Source organism: Bos indicus, chromosome 23 (assembly GCF_029378745.1).
Source record: "Bos indicus isolate NIAB-ARS_2022 breed Sahiwal x Tharparkar chromosome 23, NIAB-ARS_B.indTharparkar_mat_pri_1.0, whole genome shotgun sequence".
Lineage (NCBI taxonomy): Eukaryota > Metazoa > Chordata > Mammalia > Artiodactyla > Bovidae > Bos > Bos indicus.
In genome coordinates this window covers 26,264,305-26,283,021 of record NC_091782.1, presented here as the reverse complement: position 1 = coordinate 26,283,021, position 18,717 = coordinate 26,264,305, and the positions used below count along the sequence as shown (strand labels likewise).

At 42.0% G+C, this 18,717-nt stretch overlaps 1 protein-coding gene across 1 annotated transcript; it reads left to right on the top strand.

Moving 5' to 3' along the window:
* The first annotated feature begins 3,841 nt into the window (after positions 1-3,841).
* LOC109577202 (glutathione S-transferase A2) lies at positions 3,842-17,704 on the top strand. The gene is made up of 7 exons (XM_019986029.2): positions 3,842-4,000; positions 9,839-9,946; positions 12,064-12,115; positions 13,104-13,236; positions 15,522-15,663; positions 16,646-16,777; positions 17,333-17,704. Exons 2-7 carry the CDS (start codon positions 9,860-9,862, stop codon positions 17,456-17,458), a joined length of 672 nt encoding a protein of 223 aa, XP_019841588.1. The 5' UTR covers positions 3,842-4,000; positions 9,839-9,859; the 3' UTR covers positions 17,459-17,704.
* Positions 17,705-18,717: the final 1,013 nt, after the last annotated feature.

Below are 18,717 nucleotides of genomic sequence, written 5' to 3'. Positions count from 1 at the left end.
GTGGGTGTAATAAACTGCACTCCACTATCTGCATCGTCCTTCTGAGTGAGTTTTTTTCCCGGACCACGTGGCTACAACAGTTTGGAATTAAAAGATAAATAAGAACAGGAAACATTATATATATATATATATATATATATATATATATATATATATATATATAATATTATATTATATTATATATTCCCTTAGTATTTTCCAAGGATCATCCTATAACATCTGTAACATCCCAACAAAGAGAAAAGTGTAACAGTTTATATCTGACAGTCTTAGGTTTTCACAGGAAAGAGCTACCTTTCTGGGGTCATGGCAGAAAGACATTTTCTGTATTTCTTTGAGAGACATTTTTCATCTAAAATAAAAATGTCTTTTCTTACCCATTTTTGAACAACTGTTTTGTCTACTGTGGGCTCTCCACTGTTCTGGGAGGTGGAGTAATAATAAGAACCCAAGGGACCCAAGCTCTGTGCTCGGGGACCCTGCTGTGGCTGTCTGGTCATCACAGCTCTGCTGCACGAGGCTCTTTGGGGCCCTGCATAGGGACCCCACCCCCATTTGATGGGGTCCCCCAGATCTGATCTCTATGACACAGATGACATGTGTGAATTTGATATGAATGAATATATATGACTTTGAAGGAGGAAACAGACAGGACAGGCTCTGTCTTGAAAGCAGGACTCCATGTTGGGCCAGACTGTGGAACTTTGAGCTATATGGCCAGTATCTATGGAAACGACATACCAACTGGAAAACCAGGACCCCACCCCAACCATGGAAGAGCCCCAGGGTTTGTATCTAGACTCTTCGTGGCCTAAAAGAATACACTAGTTATCTGTGTAACCAAATAGAATCATACATTCTATTATGCTTATAAGGTTCCCTGAAACTAGTCTGAATGAAGAAAAAAGTAAGATAAAATCAAAATTAACCAGTGATCATATGCCTTAAGCCTAGGTGGTTAACAGTGGACAATTATCAGTAGGCCTGTGGTCATAACCCCAGTAAGCATAATAGAATGCATGATTCTATTTGGTTACACAGATAATTAGGGTATTCTTTTAGGCCACAGAGAGCCCTGGGGCTCTTCCTTCCGGGGGCCTGGTTTTCCAGTTGGTATGTTGTTTCCATAGATACTGAAACTAGCATATAGCTCAATGTCCACAGTCTGGCCCAAGATGGAGTCCTGCTTTCAAGATAGAGCCTGTTCTGTTTCCTCCTTCATGGGCTGTGGGAATTCCTCACAGTCCCCACCCACTCTCATCTGCCTGACAGCTCTATTCATTCATCCAAGTCTTCAAGACATATGTATTCATATCACTGTAATGACAGCATTGCTTGGGCCCTATTGCAAAGAAACCAAGTACCAAGAAATCTTTATGAGACAATGGGGAAAATTAGAATGTTGAACATTCAATGAAATTAAGGAGCTATAATTGTAAATTATATAAATTATAAAATTGTAGTGTGATAGAACAGTGTAATTATATTGAGAAAAAGAATTCTTCCTTTACTAATTGTGGGATGGATGCAGTCATGAGCTGTGTAGGATTTGCTGCACAGTAATCCTATACTGTAAGGGAGTAAGCAGGACTGTGTTGGTTCCTTGCGGTTGCTGTGTCAGCTTACTACAACTGGGGGCTTTAAACAACAGGATGAATTCCAAAGTCAACAGGAGGAAGTCCAAAGTCAAGGCACAGACTGGGCCACATTTTCTCTGGAGGCTCTAGGGGGAGTCCTAATTTAATATTAAAACATATAGTGTCAATGTAATGTAAGAAAAGACCTTATAGGGGAAGTAGAGTAGGAGCTCAAGGTAGTTCTAAGGTATTTTTCTGAACAGAACAAATAGCATGAGCAAAGGTCCAGAGAGTAAGTAGGGAGGCTGATTTGAGTGAGGCAGGGAGGAAAAAGTATAAAATTTGCTTTGCCAGATTTGTTGTAGCCATGCGTTCTGGGAAACAAACTCACTCAGGACAATGCAGATAGTGGAGTGCAGATTTTTACACTGGTGGGCCCAAGGCAGAGTCTCCTCTTAGCCAAAGACCCTGACCAGTTTTTGTGAAAACGTTTTGTTCCCTAAGGGTACGTGCCCAAACCCACCTCCCCAAATTCCCTGAAACTAGTCTGAACAAAGGAAAAGAAAGATACAGTCAAAGTTAACCTGGGATTCATATGCCTTAAGCCTAGGTAATTAACAGTGGACAATTATCAATAGGCCTGTGGTCATACCCCAATAAGCATAATAGAATTTATGATTTTATTCAGTTACACAGCTAATTAGGGTATTCTTTTAGGTGATGGAGAGTCTAGGTATGAATCCTGGGGCTCTTCCACCCTGGGACCTGGTTTTCCAGTTGGTATGTCGTTTCCATAGATACTGGGCATATAGCTCAAAGTCCACAGTCTGGCCCAAGATGGAGTCCTGCTTTCAATATGGAGCCTGTTAAGTCTGTTTCCTCCTTCAGATTTAGTAGCGAAAATAAAATACAGGATACCTGTTAAATGTGAATTTCTGACATACAGTAAGTAATTTTTTCATATATTTCATACAGTGTTTAGAGAATACTTTTTTGAAAAATTATTTATTGTGTGCCTAAATTTGAGTGTCCTGTAGTTTACCCACAACCTAATGCAATAAAGTATTCCAGAGGTGCACATGCCCTTTAATGATACCAGCTCCCTGGTGTCCCCACAGTAGAGGTTTATCATCTGCCCTAGTCCTTATATCCAATTCACAAAAACCTTACATTAAGTTTTTTCAAAGAAACATAATTTAACAAACAGATGGGCAGAAGGCACATGAAAAGATGCTCAATATCACTAGCTATTAGAGAAATTCAAATAAAAACTCCAGTGAGGCATCCTCTCACTCCAGTCAGAATGACCATCATTAAAAAGTCTGTAAAAAATAAATACTGGAGAGGATGTGGAGAATAAGTAAGTCTCTTACACTGTTGGTGGGAATGTCAATTGGTGCAGCCATTATAGAGAACAGTAGGGAGGTTCCTTAAAAAACTAAAAATAGACTTACCATATGATCTTGCAACCCCACTCCTGGGCATATAGCCAGAGAAAACTCTAATTCAAAAAGATATGTGCCGTGTTCATTGCAGCACTATTTACAGTAGCCAAGACAAGGAAGAAATCTAAATATCCATCTTCAGATGAATGGATGAAGAAGATGTTGCATATATATAATAGAATAATATTCAGCCATAAAAAAAGAAAGAAATGATGCCATTTGCAGCAACATGGATGTACCTAGATATTATCATATTAAGTGAAGTAAGTCAAAGACAAATACCATATCATATGATATCTCTTATATGTGAATTGTAAAAAAAAAAAAAAATGAACTTATTTACAAAACAGAAATAGATCCACAGACCTAAAAAACAAACTTATGGTTACCAAAGGGAAAGGTGGCAGAGAGATAAACTAGGAATTAGGGAGTAACATATATACACTACTATATGTAAAAGAGACAAGCAACAAGGATGTATTATATAGCACAGGAAACTATACTCAGTATTTTGCAATAACTGATAAGCATAAAGAATCTGGAAAAGACTATATATATGCATAAAATTAAATCACTTTGCGGTACACCTGAAACTAACACAACATTGTAAGTAACTATATTTCAATTTTTTTCTCATGGTTAAAAAAGCTGAAGGAAAGAAAAAGTCATACTTCAAAACTTCACCTTCTGGCAGAGTGGGTCCAGCAACTTGAAATTTTGTGTTTAATCTTAATTGCCAACCTTGAAAGGAACATATTAACTAGTTGTATCATGATAAGGGAATGATTCATCATTTTTTTTTGTTTTTTAAATCTAGCATGGAATCTGCAGCTCTGAACACTGTAGGAGAGCTTTCTCCCTAACTGGGCTCTTGCCCTCTTGAAAGAGGCGGAGTTAGTCAACTGTAACAGCAGCTTATAAACACATGTGGACCTGGCATTCAGGGGCTGAGCCAAGTGGGAGACAGACAGTCCTAAGGTAAGTACTGATTTTATATGTCAGTATAATGTGCCCATAGCACAAGAAAAACTGTTTTGTACTCATATTGTGGTTTCTTAAGGGACATTTCAAGTTGTTTAGTCTACTTTTGTTGAATATAGCTTTACAGAAGTGTAAAAATAAAGAATGTAAAACACTAAGTGTGAGAACTCAGATCTGGGAAAAATTCATGATGTGAAGAGAAAAAAGAATTTTTTAGACAATCGGAGAATATGACCAGTGCGAACGAGAGAGTAGATGTTTTTGCTGAAGTAAGTTTCTCCATAGACAGAGTCAACACACAACGGGTGCAAACTGTGACATTGTAATACTACGTGGGCTGTGAAGACTGAAAATTAAGATATATCATTATAGGAATAAGTCTGAATGTCAACAGAAACTCTGTGCTGTGATTAGCCAGCTGGCAAGTCCCCTTCTCTCTCTGGGTTTCAACAACTCTTGGCAAACCTCCAAAAGTGGTCTGGATGGAAAACTAAATAATACGGGAGCAGAAACTAGCTTTCAAAAAGCACAAACATTCACCTGGCTACAAGGTACAGGGCTTCTCCAGTGGTTCAGATGGTAAAGAATCTGCTTGCAATACAGGAGACTTGGGTTCAATTCCTGGGTTGGGAAGATCCCCTGGAGAAGGAAATGGCGACCCACTCCAGTATTCTTGCCTGGAGAATCCCGTAGACTGCGTAGACTGTAGCCTGCCAGGCTCTTCTGTCCATGGGGTCGCAAAAAGTTGGACACAATTGAGCAACGTTCGAATCAGAATGCAGGAGTTAATGCACTGTTGTAAGTACTAATATTGGGGGAGAAACAAAGGCCTTAGAAGCTGTGAAGGAAACTTGTTAAGAGGAGGAAATACGCAGACATCAACCAGAAATAAGGTGTTGAAAAAAGATCTGTGAAGGGTCTGCATATTCAGGTAAGGAACCAGAGGTTGGAGAGAAGGGATCTTTTTCCATCAGGTGTTGAGAGTGAGAACCTGAGCTCCTGCTGTGGCAAAGGGGGTGAGGGATAGGGCAGGAAAAATTCCAGGGAGTCCAGAACAGGGAGTGAGTGGGGCAGGGCCAGGCCTGAGGGGCAAGGCAAGGCAGGGTGCATGCTTCCACCAGGGGCCAGCTACAATCTTGGGGCTGCAAAAGGGAAATATGCTGAGATGTATCTCCCTAAACCTTTGCCAAAAACTTCATGCAATCCAAGTTAACTAATCAGTGATCATCACTAATATTTCACACAAACCAAATAAAAAGTGAACCAGAATGACTTATGTATAAGTTCTTATGCCTACAAGACCTTTGAGTCAAGAGGTAAATAGACACACACTGCCCAGTGTGCTCGGAGACTTGCCCATCTCCCAGCAACTGGGAGCAGGAGGGAAATTTCCTGGTCCCTATTATGAATTTTTCATACTTTAATTTTCTCATCAGGCTTCACTAGTAGATATAACTATATTTTAAAAGAGAACGCTGAGGTAAAGAGATTAAACAAACCCCCAGAGTGTATGTACCTCATAAGGAAAGCAGTTAGCCTCTAAGCCTTCCTTCTTTCTGCTAAGAAACGCTGTCATCCGGGCCCTGCTCCCCACCAGCTCCCAGATACAGCTCCTTTAGTTCACACTGGATTATCCCAGGGCACACTCCTTTTGGGTTTCACAGGTGGCGCAGTGGTAAAGAATCCATCTGCCAATGCAGGAGATGCAAGATACATGGGTTTGATCCCTGGGTTGGGAAGATCCCCTGGAGGAGGGAATGGCAACCCACTCCAGTTTTCTTACCTGGAGAATTCCATGCTCAGAGGGGCCTGGCAGGCTGCAGTCCATGGGGTCACAAAGAGTCGGACACGACTGAGCAACTAAGCACACACACTCACACACACAGACATTCCTTTCAGGGAATATAAGCCTACCTCCTTGTGAAGGTCAAACATAGTTATAATAGTGCTCAATTTACTCATAGTAAGTTTTTAGGGTTTCAGGTAAAGTAAGGTATGTTTTTATCCATTTTTCCTCATATCAGTTCGGTTCAGTTCAGTCGCTCAGTCATGTCCAACTCTTTGTGACCCCATGTACTGCAGCACGCCAGACTTCCTTGTCTGTCACCAACTCCTGGAGTTTGCTCAAATTCACATCCATCCAGTCAGTGATGCCATCCAACCATCTCATTCTCTGTCATCCCCTTCTTCTGCCTTCAATCCTTCCCAGCATGAGGGTCTTTTCCAATGAGTCAGTTCTTCACATCTGGTGGCCAAAATATTGGAGTTTCAGCTTCAACATCAGTCCTTCCAATGAATATTCAGGACTGATTTCCTTTAGGATTGACTGGTTTGATCTTCTATTTGTCCAAATGAATCTCAAGAGTCTTCAACACCACAGTTCAAAAGCACCAATTCTTCGGCACTCAGCTTTAAATATGATCCAACTCACATCTATACATGACTACTGGAAAAACCATAGCTTTGACGGACATTTGTTGGCAAAGTAACGTCTCTGGTTTTCAATATGCTATCTAGGTTGATCATAGCTTTTCTTCCAAGGAGCGAGCATCTTTCAATTTCATGGCTGCAGTCACCATCTGCAGTGATTTTGGAGCCCCCCAAAATAAGGTCTCTTGTTGTTTCCATTGTTTCCCCATCTATTTGCCATGAAGTGATGGGACCAGATGCCATGATCTTAGTTTTCTGAATGTTGAGTTTTAAGCCAACTTTTTCACTCTCCTCTTTCACTTTCATCAAGAGGCTCTTTAGTTTTTCACTTTCTGCCATAAGCGTGGTATCATCTGCATATCTGAGATTATTGATATTTCTCCTGGCAATCTTGATTCCAGCTTGTGCTTCCTCATATCAAGCCCCGGCTGCTGCTGCTGCTAAGTCGCTTCAGTCGTGTCCGATTCTGTGCGACCCCAGAGACGGCAGCCCACCAGGCTCTGCTGTCCTAGGAATCAGCTAACAGAAAAGGAACTCATGAATTTCATGTTTCCTTCTCTCCCATTTAATTGTTAATTGACTAACGGATTCTGAATGGGTAACAAACTAATATTGAAGGTCTCAGAGATCAGCAGAGAGAGGGCATAAGTGTTACCTGGCTGAGAGGGAGCCCCAGATCAGAAGTCAGAAGATGCCTTCAAAGGACCCCAGTGCTCACAAAAGGAGTGAGCTAGGAAAGTAGCTTCAGGTCTTTGAACTCGAGTTTCCTCCTCCTGATAATAGGATCCTAGAAGCCGTTTCCCGGAGTTGTCCTAGAGGTGGACACACTTGCTAGTTATTGAGTGTGAATCAGGAACACACGTGTGTGACTGATGGCAAGTCACTGAATCTCCCTAGTTCTCATTTTCTGGGGACCAGGAGGTTTATATCACATTTGCCCCAGCCGTCAAAAGATGAAGAAAGATATTATAAGAAAGATATGATAAAATATTATGTAAGTTAAAAATTCATTTCCCTTCGTAACGTGATCCTTGGTCATTGAATAAGGGAGCTTAGTGTGAGAAGGAGCTTAGTGTGAGGGGGATCTCCGACTTCCACCTCACAGCGACACCTTCTCAGAATTCTGCTGAATCACAGCTCCTCCGTTCCCCATGATAAGAAAAGTACAGTGTACACAATCTCCAACTTCCTGACAGATGAGATAAATAGGTTTCCAAGGGATCCTTTATTTTCCAAAGGTTAGACCGTTGATCTCACATTTAAAATGTGGATATTGAAAACATTTGGTATCTAAAATTCATGTCGTGTATACTTTTCAGGAGATGATTATTGGGTAAAGAGAAGTATATTTTTGTCCCAAGCTCCATAACAACAAAATTTTGCAAGAGAATCTTAGTGCTTTCTAAACATTGGGATTTGCGTAGAAAATGCAGCTGTTTGTCCATACATCCTGGCTTTGGGATTCCTGCTTTTTATGAGTCCTGTATGTTTCCTTTCACAGTCATAATAGAACTAGTTCTGTCCAGAGCCTTTGAGTTTCATTCTCTGTCCCCTGCTATGTCCACCCTTCAGACAGGCTGCTGTAGACCAAGGGCTTTTAAACTTCATTGAGTGGACCCAACCAAAGTATCTCTTACCATTCCAATGACCAGATAACTGTGCACATGTGCTTTCCTTTACCCATACACACAGCAAAACTAAAATTTCATGGAATGATGCTTACCTCTTGAACATAGAAGGCACTTTGATATTTCCTATTTCTATTTTCTTCTACTTTAAAAATTGGTGGATTTCATAGTCCACTGAAGGATTGTCATGCACATTTGGAAAAACACTAATATGGAAAAATGAAACCAAGCTTTGGATTCATATAGAAGTAGCTTTGAATCCCAGGTCCACCACCTATTTTGGGCAAGTTACCCTAGAAACTTCAATATTCCCAACTGCAAAGTGAGATCAATGACAAACTTCACAGCAGGGATTTTGGGAGGGTTAAATGAAATGAAGATAAATTTGTGACAATGCCCACTGCGTGACAGACATTGAACAAATGTCGGTTCCATCCTAGATTGTAAAGTTCATGCAGCAACATCCCTTGTTCTAGATAGAAGATGTACCAAGAGAGGTAGAATCTAGAATTGCAAGGAAATGGAAGGACTTAGCGTCCTAAGCCTGTAGAAAGAATTAGGATTTTTGAGCAACAGTTAAGCAAATCTGAGTCCTAATTTCAGCTTTTGAACTAAATCAGTGTAACAGCCAAGGAGCTGAACATGGCTTTTGTCTCCACCTCCTCCTCCTCACTCTCTTTGAAGTCCTCTGGCTTCAAGGCTCCTCCCTCCCAGGGTCCCAGGGCCTGCATCTGTGTAGGTTCCAGCCTCGTCCTCATTTTAATCCTAGGTGTGGATATCTGCATCCATCACTAACTGGATTATGACTATGAACATGCCATGTAACCTCTGAGCTTTGGTTTTATTAACTAGAAAAACCATAAAAACTATTTCATGGGATTGTTGTGAGGATTAAACATCCAAAGGGGTTATTGGAGCAGGACCATTAGGAGGTTTTCAGTAAATACTGGAGAAGGCAGTGGCACCCCACTCCAGTACTCTTGCCTGGCAAATCCCATGGACGGAGGGGCCTGGTAGGCTGCAGTCCATGGGGTCGCTAGGAGTTGGACATGACCGATCAACTTCACTTTCACTTTTTACTTTCATGCATTGGAGAAGGAAATGGCAACCCACTCCAGTGTTCTTGCCTGGAGAGTCCCAGGGACAGGGGAGCCTGGTGGGCTGCTGTCTATGGGGTCGCACAGAGTCGGACACGACTGAAGAGACTTAGCAGCAGCAGCAGTAAATACTAGGGCTCAGGACTTCCCTGGTGATTCAGTGGCTAAGACTTCATGCTCTACAATGACTGGGTTCAATCCCTGGTCACAGAACTAGATTCTACATGCCACAACTAAGGAGTTTGCTTGCCACAACTAAAGATCCCACATGGTGCAACTGAAAAGAAGATCCTTCCTGGCACAGAGAAGACCCATTACAGTCAAATAAATGCATTAATTAAAAATACATATATACTAGTTCTCTAGTTCTTTCCCTCTCTAATACCCACCCATCATCCTTACCACAGACTTACCTCTTAGCCTACCAAGACAATCAGATTTTACCCAGTGGAGACTGGAGAATGGATTGGTACAATTTTCCATGATTGGTTTAAAGGAGGTGAGAATACAGACCAAGGAATGCATTCCAGGGACTCTTCCAACTCTGCCGTGAAGGAGGTCGACACTTCCTCAGCACTGTTGATGCTGTTCGGCCATATATCATAAAGTACATTTGGCTTCTGTGGTTTTATCTTTGTTCATTCATTCACTTATTCATTCATTCATTCATCAATGTTTAGAGAAACCAGGAGACTGCCATCATGGCGGGGAAACCCAAGTTACACTACTTCAATGGACGTGGCAGAATGGAGTGCATTCGGTGGCTCCTGGCTGCAGCCGGAGTGGAGGTAGGTTTCATCTCCAGTTGAATATAAATTGACAGCATCAAACTATTTCTCTCACGTGAGCTAGGAGACTTTTCTTTCTAAATGACCTGCTGTTTTTCATTAAAGAAAATTTGTCAGCTATTAAGAGATAAACAGATTTGTCCTTATGGATTATTAAATGTTCTTCCTGTCAAAGAGAATAAACAATTAGAATAAATTTAAGAAACTAATCACATTGTGTGGTCCTAAGTTGGAATTTGATTTTTAAAATTGTGAAATATTATATATGACAGTTATACAACAATTAGAAATGTGAACATTAAATATCAATAGATATATTCAGTAACTTTTGTTAATGTGTTAGGTATTATAATGTACTGTGTTACTTTTAATAGTTTTTATATTTTGGAAATACACACTGAAGTATTTAAATGAAAATATGTGATATCTGGGATTTGTTTCAAATTCTTACAAGGGGAAGGGGGATAAGCATATAAATGACTTACAATTGGGTAATATAATAGAACTGATAATTATTGAAGCTGGTTAACGGATACCGGCTCAATGGACATGAGTTTGAGTAAACTCCGGGACCTGGCGATGGACAGGGAGGCCTAGCGTGCTGCAGTCAATGGGGTCGCTGAGTCAGACACGACTCAGTGACTGACCTGAACTGAATGGATACAGGGATAAATGAAACAGATACAGTCCCTGCCCTTGGGCAGCTTACACTCTAGTGAGGATGCAGACAAGTGTGTGGGTGATTAAAAGGGGGGTGGGAGCACCTAGAAGGACACCCAAACATTTTAGAGTTACAATTCCATATTCCCCGCAGCAAATTTGTAGGTTTCTGTGGGACTCTGTTGAGTGCTGCCCTCTAGAGGTGTCACTGAGAAAAGCACTTCTCAGCCCAGGTCAGAGGAACCCAGCAACTCTGTGAGGGTTCCCTGGGGAGGGAGTCGTGGACAGACTCTGGAGATTTGGTCCCTTAGCGGGGAGCAGTAAAGGAGGGCTTCAGGTGAGGTGGGGTTCTGCAAAGGGAAGCTCTAGTGTGCTCCCTTAGCTCCCTAACAACATGTTTACCTAAGCCTTAGATAACACTTTCTTGATTGCTTCATGCTTGATCCATTCTCAAGTGTGTGAAGAAACAAGTACACAGAAAAATTCAAACAGTGCCATTCCAGGTTGTTTAATTTCTAATAATCAACAACCAACGGTTTTCACTGCGGTCCAGCCTTGGGGTTCAAGAATGTGTTCAGAGTTCCTGGGCGGACTGAGTTCAGCACAGGAGGGTGCTGAGACGCTGAGAGCATCCAGGCCTCCTCTTGTCCAGCCCAGCCTGAGAGGGAGATGTAGACTGCACAGACTGACCCTGTGAGTTCATGCAGATCCACAGTGAACTGTTTAGCAAGTTAGAAACTCCCAGTTCCCAAACTCTTCACCATCAAGAATCTACACATGAAAGTCAGTCATATCCGACTCTGCAATCCCACGGACTGTAGCCCACCAGGCTCCTCTGTCCATGGGATTCTCCAGGCAAGAATACTGGATTGGGTTGCCATTCCATTCTCCAGGGGATCTTCCCGACCCAGGGGTTAAACCCAGGTCTCCTGCATTGCAGCTGGATTTTTTACTGTCTGAGCCACAAGGGAAGTCCCTCACCATCAAGACCCCTTTTAAAATATAAACTTGAATGGGAAGAGGTAATATACAGCAGAGGCCCCTGGTGACATCTTGGGGATCACTGACCCCATGGATACTCCATGATGGGGGACATGCAATACCCTGTCCTGACCTTATAGGAAGAGAAAGGCTTTCAGAGATATTAAAACTCCATAACTAGAACTTGCTGTCTGTTCCCTCCAGTGACATCCTCCTCCCAAAGCATATCTAATGATTGACAGAGATGGAGACAGTGAGGAGGGGAACTGAACCCGCAAAATAAGCAGTTATGTGCTACAAGCCACACATTTATCTTGGTGGCTCTAATCTGAATTTCCAAGAAGCCATAATCATTGCCCTCTGCCAAACTTGGAAATCTTATCTTCTACATAGCATCAGACAGGGGACGTTCAAGTTCAGCAATGAATGCTATGGAATGAAATAACAAAGACTCATTGACTATTTCTGTTTTTCAGTTTGAAGAGAAATTTATAGAACAACCAGAAGACCTGGATAAGCTAAGAAACGGTAAGACCAAGAACTAAATTCCTCTGATGGGAGTATCTAGTAAAAGTCTTCAGTTGAGGTTAGAACACTAGCAATGCCATGTGTGTGCATCGTGAGTGTGCATCAGGGGAGTGGGAGAAACGTGGTTAAAGGTAAAGGTTGGGGCTCCTCTAGGAGGTCTTGCAGCTCACCCAGGACTTGGGCTGGAACTCGAGTATCTGCTAAAGGAGCCAGCCCCGGTGCCCCATGAATGCCCTCTCTGTGCTCTCTCTGCCTTTCTGCACTGTGAGTGACCATACCAGTTCAGGATGCCACACAGCCCTCCCACCCAAAGTCAGGAAAAACACATGCATCAGAGAGAAGAGAAGAGAAAGAAGCCCAGCCATTGCCATGAGTCCTTTTCATTAATGGGTTTCAAAAAGTAATATTGTAGCAATATTGCAGACTCAACCAACCAACTGGTGTTGAAATAGTTCTAAGTCCAGGTGAGTGTGTGAGGAGGGAGATAAAGCACAAGGGCCAGCAGCAATGGAGTTGGAAAAAGAGGGTTGCCCCGGGCACTGTCTGGGGGTGGGATTTGATGAGCATACAAAACACCGAATGTAGGAGTCTCTCTTAGAACTGCCCTTAACGCCATGAACCACAGGAGGCTTACTTTAGAAATATCTCATTTGACTTGGCAACTGGCTAGTAGAACCTCTCCCATATTGTTCCTAAAAAATCCATGAAGGCAAGTCAAATACATAAAATAAAGACACATACCATCATCTGGATGGGAAATAAAAAGTGAAATGACAGATTGAAAAGTAAGAGGCAAATTGATAAGAAGGACTCCAGGAAGCTAAAAGCAAAATGCTATTCCTACTGATATTTTACCAAGTAAAAATTTTTGTTTCCTTTTATGTCTTCAGCCATTTCCACAAAAAGTTTGATTCATAAAAAATTTCAGTTTAATTAAACAGCATGGTTCATCCAACATCTCACTCTACTTCTCTTCTTCTTTCAAAAGATGGGAGTTTGATGTTCCAGCAAGTGCCAATGGTTGAAATTGATGGGATGAAGCTGGTGCAGACCAGAGCCATTCTCAACTACATTGCCACCAAATACAACCTCTACGGGAAAGACATGAAGGAGAGAGCCCTGTACGGTATTTTTTTTTTCTGTTCTTTCATCTGTGATTAATAGGAACAATTTAGGTGCTTCCCTGAGTGAGCAGGATGTGCTCACAGAGATCATGACCAACAGCAGTACAGACCTTCATGATGTAACTGAGATCCAGTACTACAGAGACCTATGAGGATGCGGGAAGAGTAAACTTGAAGTGGAACCAAGAATTTACGTAGGACTTCCCTGGTGGTCCAGTGGCTAAGACTCTGCATTCCCAATGCTGGGGACTCGGGTTCGATCCCTGGTCAGGGAGCTGGATTCCACATGCGGCAATTAAAAGTTCCCACATGCCACAACTAAGACCCGGCACAGTCACACAAATAAATTAAATAAATTCATTTTAATATGTTTATGTAAGGATGTGCACCATGGATATAGAACGGTGACAGAGGTCTCCAAACACAGATGGACTATGAAGCTGGGAGGACGGTGGAACACCAGAAGCTCAGGCCCTTTTGAGCTTAACACCCACCAACAGTTAGAGACAAGGGACAAAGCACCTGAGTGTCTAGAGGATAAAGCCTTAGAAGGGAAGTCTCTAGAGGAGACGATTTTTAAGTTCCAGAAATTATAAGAATGATGACCAGGAACCTTATTTATCAGTCTTTTATATGAATTGGTCGCTTGACAAAGGTTAGCAGATATTGAGCCCAAGATGCTAGGGTTGTCTGGAACATTTGAGTATGTCTATAGCAGCCAGGGGCTTCCCTCATAGCTCTGGCAGTAAATAATGCCTGCAATGCAGGAGACCTGGGTTCTATCCCTGGGTCAGGAAGATCCCCTGGAGAAGGAAATGACAGCCCACTCCAGTATCCTTGCCTGGAAAATCCCATGGACAGAGGAGCCTGGTGGGCTGCAGTCCATGGGGTCGCAAAGTCAGGCAGAACTGAACAACTAACACTTCACATGTAGCAGCCTGACTTATTCATTGCAGCCATATTTGGAGGGGGGGCTCCTCTGTGTTGTGATGGGACCATATGATTGAATCATGAAATATGGCAATTACTCAAAAAATTATACATGAGTTACCATACAACTCAGCAATCCTCTACTAGGAATATACTCGAGAACTAAAAATACAACCACACTAAAACTTGTACACAAAAGTTCATAGTGCTGTTGTTCATAACGTTCAAAAAGCAGAAACAGCACAAATGTCCATTAACTGGTGAATGGATGAACACAGGCAGGCACATCCATACAATGGAACATTATGTGACCACGAAAAGAAATGAAGTCCTGATCCGTGCTTCAACATGGAGGGAACTTGAAAACATTCTCTTACAGAAAGAAACCAGACACAAACAAGGCATACTGTAGGATTCCGTTTGTCTGGCACATTCAGGACACTCCTGGTCATAAAACCAAAAGCAGTTTAGTGACTGCCAAAGCTGGAGAGAGTAAGGAATGTTGAATGCCTGAAAAAAAAAATCTCTTTTGGGAGTGATGAAAATACTAATATTTTAGAATTAGAGAATGATGATGGTACAGAATCCTGAGACTTTACCCCTTGCGCAGTTTTACACTTGAAAAGCGTGACATTCTGCTATGTGAGTTATATTTCAACAAAGCTTTTTACTCAAGAACACTCTTGTAGGAAGTCATCTTTGGAAGAAAAACAACAAAATTATGTGGAATATGCACTGTGGGAACAGAATGAAGAAATGCACTATTACAGGGGATATTTTGGGTAGAGTCTTGAGAAATGCAAACAAAGCCAGAGTCCAGCAACAGTATATGGAGAGCATTGTGAAACCATATTCTATGGGAAGTACCTGAAAGGAGTGCTGGTATTGGGCAGCTAAATGAGCCTCGTGCTATAACAGGACAAGAGAGGGAAAAGGATGTGATGGGGGTGGCGGTGCCAGGATTCTCTCTCGACACGACTGAGGTGGTACTAATGCACCACATTAACTGTGGACAGGCCACACCACAGCAGAGACGGCAAACCCAAGTGTGGTCTCGTGGTTGCCTGCCCTGCTTCCACCCTTTTCTCTCATTCTTGTGACTCTGCCTGGGTCACTGATATGCTCTTCCTATATTTGGCCATGTGTATAACAAAAATATTAGACATATATATCTATCTAGATGATTTGTTCTGGAATGAAATGTTAAAATTAATTTAAAAAATCATAACTGTATGACTGGCATAGAAAGATGCACCCAATGGAGGTGAATGACTTTGCCATTTCTTGATGCCCCCTCAACTGTAAAACCTAAGGCAGGAGATATCTGACAATTTGGTCATTTTGTCTTTCAGGATTGATATGTACTCAGAGGGCGTGGAAGACTTGGGGGAAATGATCATGCATTTACCACTGTGCCCACCTGATCAAAAAGATGCTAAAATAGCTCAGATCAAAGAGAGAACAACAAACCGTTATTTCCCTGCATTTGAAAAAGTGAGTGGACTGTTCAGTATTTTTGGCACTGAGATCAAAGGACAAGGGAAAATAGTACCTGGCATTGCTAGGGCATTGACCTTCACCTCTGTGAGCCTGTCTGAATACTAATGTAGTACTCTGATTCTCAGGGCACTTTATAGAAATCAACAATGAGCAAAACTTGCACCAGTTTTACCCAAGTTATAATTTTTCAGCCACATTTCTGTTTACTCAGACCAATCTGGAATTCCCTTTTCAATGGAATTTCACATACTTAGAACTTGGGCTTTAGAAGCTCTGAGAGCCACACTGGAGCTTGGAGTAGATGGATCCTCAGAACGTGGTGCAGGGGCTTTGATCCAAGAGAAGCATGATGTCAGCAATACATCAGAAAATATTCTGATACCATGTGTAGGGAGACATGAGAGCAGCTGCCAGTCAGCAGAATGCGTTAGTGTTTTGGGAGTGGATGAAACATATCTAAACAGATATGGGGGTGGTGGGGTAGAGATGAAAAGACAGGGGGAAAGTTATTCAGGAGAAAATAATCTACAAATTTGGGGGACATGGCTCTCAGACTCTTAAAGAAAGTCATACAAAACCAAGAAATTAATGTTCCATCATTACACCTAGTATACATCTTAGTTGTAATATTTCTCTTTAAATGTAAGAGGAGAATGTTTCATGATTAGACTACCTTAAATCATGCTAAACAGAAATCACAAACTGAAAAAAAAAAATGATTGTAAGATACAGGAGGCTTATATGTAAATAAAAAGCTTAAACCAACACTGTCATCTTTATAAAATTTAAATCATTCTTTCATTAACTTCACAAGTATTAATTTATTGCTTATGTGTCAGGGGGAGCAGAAGGTCTGAGGTTCCCACCCACTCACTGAGGGGCAGAGATAGAAGTGGGGCTGGGTGAGGGGCAGGGGAGGAGCAGGGGTCCAGCCTGCCAGGACCTGTGTCCCTGATCTGACCCCTCCATTCGCCAGGTGCTGAAGAATCACGGACAAGATTATCTTGTGGGCAACAAGCTGAGCAAGGCTGACATCCACCTGGTTGAACTTCTCTACTATGTGGAAGAGCTGGACCCTAGCCTTTTGGCCAACTTCCCTCTGCTGAAGGTGAGTTCTCCCACGGCTCTGGGGTCCAGACACACCCCCCACCTCGGCATCTGCTCTCTGGACCCTGGGACTGAGGTGCTAGGGTCCGCGCTGAGTGGTTTTCTCCCCTCGGCTCCTGTTCCTTCTCTCACATGCTGGTCTCTCTCTGCCTGTCTCTCTCCCCCTCCAAGAGCAGATTGGTCCTGACTTGCCTCACAGATTACCATTCATATTTTCTGTCTTCACTTCCAGCCCAATTGCCCTATATTTTCATTTTCCTGTCTTGATATCTGACACATTTCTTTTCCTCATACTGCACTCGAGGGTGAACCTGCAGGACTGATAATTAGGAAGTTCAGAAAGTTGGACAGAGTCTTGCACTAAGACATCTCTGGGGAAAATGCTATTGGGCTGTCATCTTCCTGTCTTAGTTGGTGTCTGTGTCCAGCCTTCTGCTGGTGCTGATGGAGGGGCCTTGGCTGGCCCTTGTCTAGGAGGGTCTTGGGGTCCCTGGCTTGTGTCAGTGACGGGGCTCGTCTTTAGCAGCACTCTGAGCTGTGCTCTCGTGGGTTGCAGGGCCTGAAAGCCAGAGTCAGCAGTCTCCCGGCTGTGAAGAAGTTTCTGCAGCCTGGCAGCCAGAGGAAGCCTCCCATGGATGAGAAAAATTTGGAAGAAGCAAAGAGGATTTTCAGGATTAAATAAAGCAGGCAGGGCTGCCCACGACATGCAGGATCACTCTTCTGAAGTTCTCCAACAATGAAGTGCTTTACCTAAATGTAGATCTTGGCTGTTGTGGAACTAATAAACTTTTTCAAAGTATAGTTGATGATTTAATTAGAATGCAGATTTAGTTGCAAAACAATCTATTTTGTTTTGATCACGTATAAAATCATGATCTCCTCCTAGAATGTGTTTCAGACCTAAACATAAATAAAAGGAGAAAAAGTATCATGGACTCTTTGATCTGTTCAAAAAAGTTATGCATGTACCAGCTATCACTGTCAAAGCAAGTTAAGTAGAAATTTTCATTTGACGTGCTTGGTGTCACAAAAACAGTCTTTTTTGCATTTTGCTGCTCTTCTGACCCATAACCTAAAACTTTTCTCTTTTTTTCAGACAACCTCTTTCCTTCACGTTATCAACCCCTTTTACTATTCAGTTATGGAATCTTTATTTTATATCTAATAGGGAACATTCAGTATTCCAGGAGCATGATAACTAAGGATAAACAAACCAGATATAGTCCCTGTTGTCAAGGAGGTTACATTAGTAAGAGAAACGACAAAATGGGCCATTCTAATCCAAAATCATGCCTGTTGAGTATCATTCTTGGGTAATTTGTGACATAAACACACAGAGATCTGTTACAAAGTTATTTGCATTTGGTCTTTGATCCCTACATCATCCAGCATTTTCATGGAGATATACTACATATGTGTGTATTTACAAACATATTTTAAATATATATTTTAATACATATTTATATTTATATAAATGTAAGTAGATATTACTCTGAATGTCCTGGGGGGATTGGATCAAGATTTGAGGTATTATATATAGTGTTGTGTTCATAGCTCAGTCGTGTCCAGCTCTTTGCAACCACATGGACTGTAGCCCACCAGGCTCCTCTGTCCATGGGATTCTCCAGGCAAGAATACTGGAGTGAGTTGCCATTTCCTTCTCCAGGGGATCTTCCCGACCAGGTGATCAAACCCTGGTCTTCTGCATTGCAGGAGGTTCTTTACCATCTGAGCCATCAGGGAAGCCCATTATATATAGCAACTTGTCAATTTTCCAAAATCTTCTGAAAGAACAAATCTGTATTGAAACATTCTTCCAACCAGAGCTGCCTGGACACGTGTGTCAGCACAAGGTTAACCTGTGTTGATTGTGATCCCCACAGTCTTTGCTCACCTCCCCTCTGCACTCTACAGCTATGTTTGAATATGTTGTCCTTTGAA

Coding starts and splice junctions, on each gene's coding strand:
- LOC109577202 (XM_019986029.2), top strand. CDS start 9,860: ATGGCGGGGAAACCCAAGTTACACTACTTCAATGGACGTGGCAGAATG. Junction 12,116..13,103: donor CCTGGATAAGCTAAGAAACG/GTAAGACCAAGA, acceptor TTCTTTCAAAAG/ATGGGAGTTTGATGTTCCAG. Junction 16,778..17,332: donor CCAACTTCCCTCTGCTGAAG/GTGAGTTCTCCC, acceptor CGTGGGTTGCAG/GGCCTGAAAGCCAGAGTCAG.